The 6136-nt window shown below is 35.7% G+C and overlaps 1 protein-coding gene across 1 annotated transcript; it reads right to left on the reverse strand.

The window, feature by feature from the left end:
• Positions 1-2236: 2236 nt before the first annotated feature.
• Positions 2237-5873, reverse strand: LOC119188554 (protein arginine N-methyltransferase 1-like). The gene is made up of 8 exons (XM_037445627.1): positions 5553-5873; positions 5285-5475; positions 4397-4561; positions 3979-4127; positions 3503-3650; positions 3211-3300; positions 2908-3070; positions 2237-2620 (listed from the first exon to the last, which is right to left on the reverse strand). The coding sequence occupies exons 1-8, from the start codon at positions 5614-5616 to the stop codon at positions 2478-2480; spliced, it is 1113 nt and encodes a 370-aa protein (XP_037301524.1). The 5' UTR covers positions 5617-5873; the 3' UTR covers positions 2237-2477.
• Positions 5874-6136: the final 263 nt, after the last annotated feature.

A 6136-nucleotide genomic window follows, 5' to 3' on the forward strand; every position in this document is an offset into this window, starting at 1 on the left:
AAAACGTCTGTCACGTGTTAGTCTCAACCAATCCAATTAAACGACACGAAGTCTTTTTTTTGTCTCATTCTAAGCACACAGCACAGCGACCATCGCCTTATCGATAAAAAATTCGTTTATATCCAGCCTTTATACTTCAAGCATTAGACAAGAGCTACACTATACTATTTCCTTTTCACTTTATCGACTAATTTGCAGTCAGTACTATTTTATATGTGGTACTTTTTATGAATTTTAGATCAATGTTAAAAGCACAACAGCCAAAAATTACGAACATATCACAAATGTTTGGTATTACGATTACTTTGTTTTCTAGATGATATATAACGCGCAACATGTTGAGCAACATTTAACAGCGCGTCATATACTTTAGGCATTGACATAGAAAATGTACTATGCGCTATCCAGTTATCGAATCAATACCGGCACAAGAATGATAAGTCGATCGTGCAGCCTAATGACCCCATAAGCCACAGTCGCTTTGATTTTGACCAAAATAGTCAATTTTATAAAACTATTGCTATTCAATTTCTATATCTGTGACCTTGAGATATGCTTCCAATGCTGGAGTCAACCGAAAGACGTAAAGTCAATGGCAAACAGTGACGTCTATGCAAGTTAATATTAGTAATACTGAGAAACCGTTCAATAGCTAGCATTAACGTATGGGTACCGTCAGCAGTGAAACGTTGATACACGTCGCCTAAAGCCAAGTATCGATTTGCGCAAACTCAAGCGAATCAGAGGCTCATTTCTCAGCGCGAGTTTATAGAAACAAAATGAAACGTCTGATCGAGCTTCAATCCTGAAATAGCTGTGCTACAATGTATTCGTGGAGCTACGAGCATACTATATCATACGGGCTCCCCAACGAACTACCAACATTAAACCTCGAGTACCTATCGAGTGTCTTAACAAGAACACGAAAAGTTGCTCTACAAGAGCTGTACGGACGTTGCGACGGTAAGTACTCAAGCACAAGTACTTCAGCTTAAATAATATGAGCCGCTTATACCTGCTCATGCGCAAGTCCATAAGAGGCTTCATGCGTGACTTTATATGGGATCAACGCGCTGTTGTGTTGCTTATCATGAGCTTTTCTTAAGCCGGTAAAAGATATTTATTAAAAAAACAAACTAACTTCTGTGTTTTATTACATCTCAGACCACTGTTCATTACATTTGAACACAGATTTAAAGCGATATACTCCAGCCATATATGAAAATTGAGGAACATTGAAAACAAAGTTAACATGACCATCGCTTCATATAAAACGCTAACAGTAACAGTGGCTTTCACAACTGCCATTGCAGATACACAAGTTATATACCACTGGGTTATTCACAAGTTAGGTGGGCGTAGAGTTCCTTACACACAAATTACAGCATTGCATCATCTATCATATCATTAGATATTTGTAAAACAAGTACCAAAAATACTATGACGTTAAATACTTATAAATCAATATCTTAGGTTTCAGTGCGATGTATGCTATACAATTTTGGAAATTTCTGACGCTTTATCTATTTACTAATTCCTCTTTATTCTTACAATGTATCAAATACTCCTATAGATAAATCAATGAGACGAGTTGTTGGTTTCTAACTGAATTATCAAGACTAGAATACAATATATTTTTTTTTTTATTAACATTCTAAACATTGTGGATTTTATAGTCATTCTTATTACACAATAAAAGCATTCAATGGTTAAATGCTAATAAACCATGGTTATAAAAGACAACTAGTGCGGCAAAATATCGCAGCACTGATTTTATACATCTAAGATAATTACTATATTTTGCTTCTTTAATGCCCGCATCATAACCACACTAACGTCTAATGAAGTAAATTTTCAAAAACGTATAATGACGTTCACTTCGGTAAACGTTTCATGACGTTAGTTATAGCATGCCTGGAAACAGTGTGTAAGTGCACCTTATGTATAGCCACTTCTTTTATATTGACGCTTCCACCGTTTACCAGTCATTTCACAACATCCAGTAAGCAGATAAAATATCAGAATATCTTGAATCAAGAACTCACAATAATTTGACATAGGCAGTAGACATTTTAATTTATCGCAGAATTATACGCCTTATTCCGTGCGATATAAGGCGATGAAAATAACCTTAGTGTGGCCCCTATATAACATGATTTTATTTCACCAACCATTTACCTTCATGCAGATACAACAACTCGTCTCACTAATGTCGCCATACTACACATATCGACACTTTCACTTACATTTTCCACATTCTGAAACTACTCTAAGCATTTTAAATCTATCACAATAATACATAAGGTTCATTATCGCGCAGAAATCCGCAAAACTCATCGCACTCGAAATTATTTTACCTCATTTAAAAAACAACATTTCGCGCGTAAGGAACTCTCGCCGGCCCGTCAGATCACGTGGTCCGCGCTGGTGGGGGCCGTGGGAAGGACGACGGGGCGGAAGGGGAACGCGTGACATCACTAACGCATCCGGTAGTGATTCTTCTCGTGCACCTGACACAGCTCGCCTTTGAAGTCGATCTCTATTTCAAAGTCCAGATCGCGATTGTTGCGCGCGTTCTGACGCATCGAGAACGTTCCAGTGATCTCTTCGAACTTTTCACCTGAAAGTATTAGTGAATGAATGTAAATTGTGTATGTATTGTTCAACACAAATTCAATAGATCTAGTAAACATGTTTTTGTGACCTGATCATAGGTATCACATAAAAGTTACAACAATAGATAAACCATCAGTGTGTTGAAGACTTCCATGACTTATTTTCAGAGTACACATAACAAGATACAACAAGTTTTTTGTCAGTCAATGGTTTCATACAATTTTCTCTAACTACTGTATAGATATTATATATACTTCATAGAATTACGTTACGGTTTCTTCAAGTTATAACAAGATGTAGTTACCGTCATGTAGTCGTCGAAGTAGAAGACGGTCTGCTTCCAGTGTGTGTAGGGCGCCTCGGGCGCGGTGCTGAAGCCGAGCCGCTTGTGAGACTTCGTGAACTCCACGTTGAAGAACGTCACCAGTGCTTGGATGAAGTCGTTACGCCGCACCTGTACACATTGAGATTTAAAGGGAGCTCAAATGTTTCTTTCCAATACTACTTTTAAATACGAAACACACAATATTTTCCAAATAGTTACATAAACTAAATGTTATAGAAAATAATAAATCACTTGGAAAGTACACCCACCTGTATATGAAACTTGGACTCAAAGTTGAGATCCTCTTTCTTGACTGTGTATAAATCTATCTCTTTGAGTAAACACGAATTGGTCACCACCTGTAATAAAATCAAATACAAATCTCAATAAGTAAAATTCTAAAACAGATATCAAAAATTATAAAATTTCAAGGACCTATATACTGCCGCGACACATGATATAAAATTAAACCCTCAATTGTGAACAGCCTGTATCAAGAAAACACTCTACATTAAAACATCCTGTATAATAATCCCAACAAGTTTCATGTCAAGTCATTACCTGTTTAGCATCAACCACATCAACCAGCGGTTCTGATATCGCCACCTTCCTGATGGAAGACATGTTGAAGCCATACACATCATCCCACCAGTTGATCTTCTCGTCTTTGTACTGACGGTCCTCAATACCACAGATGAATAATGTGCATCTGTAAATGCATAGTTATGTTCAACCTAGACAGACTAAAAATGTAGTCAATAATCTCCAAATTATGCAAGACTATTCAAATACTCATGTTGAGTATACTGTACCAAAAAATTTACTATCAATCTTGTGCACAAATTAATGTGAGTTTTGCGGTTTGGAACACATTAGTTTCTTTTAGCTATTAATATCAGCCTTTAGCTATTATGATTAGGATGAATTATAAAGATGGCCACAAACATAACAATTGTTGTTTTCATATATTAAACTATGGAGTGACAAAAGGCCTTGTAAATGCAATTTACAGATTACGGTAGGACATCAAATCTTACCTGTCTGGGAACATCATGCCATCAGGCTTGAGCCACTTGTCTCTTGCGTACAGCACTGTGTCCAACATGCTCTCATAGAACAGGCAGTAGCCCATCCACTCTGATATAATTATGTCCACTTTTTCCACTGGCAATTCCACTTCTTCAACCTGATCAACAGCACTTAATTGTTTAAAAAATCTTTACATAAAGCATAATACGGAACACAATAATTATTAATAATAAAGCACTAAATTCATTAAGAGTAGATAGCATTCCCTAAAAATATGCCCTATTTGAAATTAAACTGGAAAGAACTCTATAACAAGAAAACAATTTACATCTGCTTATACTTGAGTTATATAAACAAAAGTTATTTGGATTGAAGATTGAGATAGGGATCAGTTATTGAAAACAGCTGTTAATCATTATAGCTTACCTTTCCTTTGACAATATCAATAACATCACTCAGCCTGTTGGCTTCAACAATTTTCCGTGCATAGTCTACAATGTTGGAGCACTCCACTGCTATCACCTTTGCTGCACCAGCTTTAGCTGCGAACATGGACAGGATGCCAGTACCACACCCAATGTCAAGGACCACCTGTTGGACATATGGATTATTTGAAAATAGAACAAAAAAAATAAAATGAACTTTAATTTAAAATATGACTAATGTGACTGTAAGGACTATGAAAATAGAACAAACACAAAATCAATATAACTTCAGTTTAAAATATCACTAATGTGATTGGAGGATCTATTATAATGAATACTTTCAAATGTTTATATTTAAAAAATAGATAAACGGATCAATAACTGTTGAGTTATTAGCTGATTAACTTATTCACATTCAAAAACTCACAAATTTTTAACTTCAAACTAAGTTGAAGAGGCAAGGTTGTTATTTACGAATATTTGTAATACTAGGTAGTAAATTTGCAGTACATTTAAATATATGGGTAATATTTCTCAAGTTAATGCCAGGGAATTGTTTAAAAATAATTGTAAGGTAATATAGAAACCTAAAAATAAATCAACTCAAACTTTACAATTGACAAAGCAAACAATAAACAATGTGTTTAACCTCCAAAAACATGGATAGAATAAATTTACAAATAAACCTCAAATATTTAAAACCTTATTTTATTATCTACTGTATGTACTAACCACTCACAGGTGGTGAATGATGTCTTTGTGAGAGAAAACCACACTACAATCTATACATAAAAAGTAGTTGCTATGCAACGTTTTTTCTATTGTTATACTGAAATAGGTATTGAAAGCTTGTTTGAACACATTCAGCGCACGTGCGCGTTTGACTTACCTTTCCTTTGAACAAATGCTTGTTGTGATACATGGCATTTCTGTATGTGAGCGTCCGAACTTCGTCTTTGAGCATCTCCTCGTGGATACCGAAGTGCGCGTACGAGTCGAAGTAGTAATCCCTAGAAGTCATCTCCTCGGCGGTGACATTCTTGTCGGGCCCGGTCTCACCGCCGATCCCATCCAAGCCACCTTCAACAAAGCACGTTTTGAGCGCTATGGACGCCATGTACAACCGGCGTCAGACACAAAAAATACAATTTTCTCACCATTCTCGAGTATGGGCGTCGACGCCGCCGATGTGCCTTCTTGAGCTACGTCCATGTTTTCCATTTTAGAAACAAATGTTAATGAAAACTCGTAATTTATTAATATAACCTGAAACTTCGCAACGCCGAATCGATTTGTCAGCAACACAAGCACGAAACGCAAAAAGTATTCCCAGTCGGAGATAACGAACAGATTTGTTTGCGGCAAGGTTCTTACAACTAAATATAGAGATTTAAGATGTATTATCACAAAATAAAACAGTGGTTTTATGGAAAAACGCTCGAAATCGTTCAATACGAACTACGAGCTTTTCCACCAAAACTGAAAGACAAAAAGAATGTTGCCAAAAACGTAAATGACATAAACAAAATGCTACAAATTCGCGCCTTTTTTAAAAAAATACGTTATAATTGTAAGATTTTTTTTTAATATTAGTAATAGTTAAATATAAACTAAGTAAATATTATAAATGAAAGAATTATAACAGACTTTTAATTTGTGTAGTCCGGTCGACAAAGATTTATTTATAAACATTTTTATATAGCAACACCAACGGTTAGCGTTGGACAAATTTTGTGATCGA

The sequence above is a fragment of the Manduca sexta genome, unplaced genomic scaffold (assembly GCF_014839805.1).
Source record: "Manduca sexta isolate Smith_Timp_Sample1 unplaced genomic scaffold, JHU_Msex_v1.0 HiC_scaffold_1896, whole genome shotgun sequence".
NCBI classification, from domain to species: Eukaryota; Metazoa; Arthropoda; class Insecta; order Lepidoptera; family Sphingidae; genus Manduca; species Manduca sexta.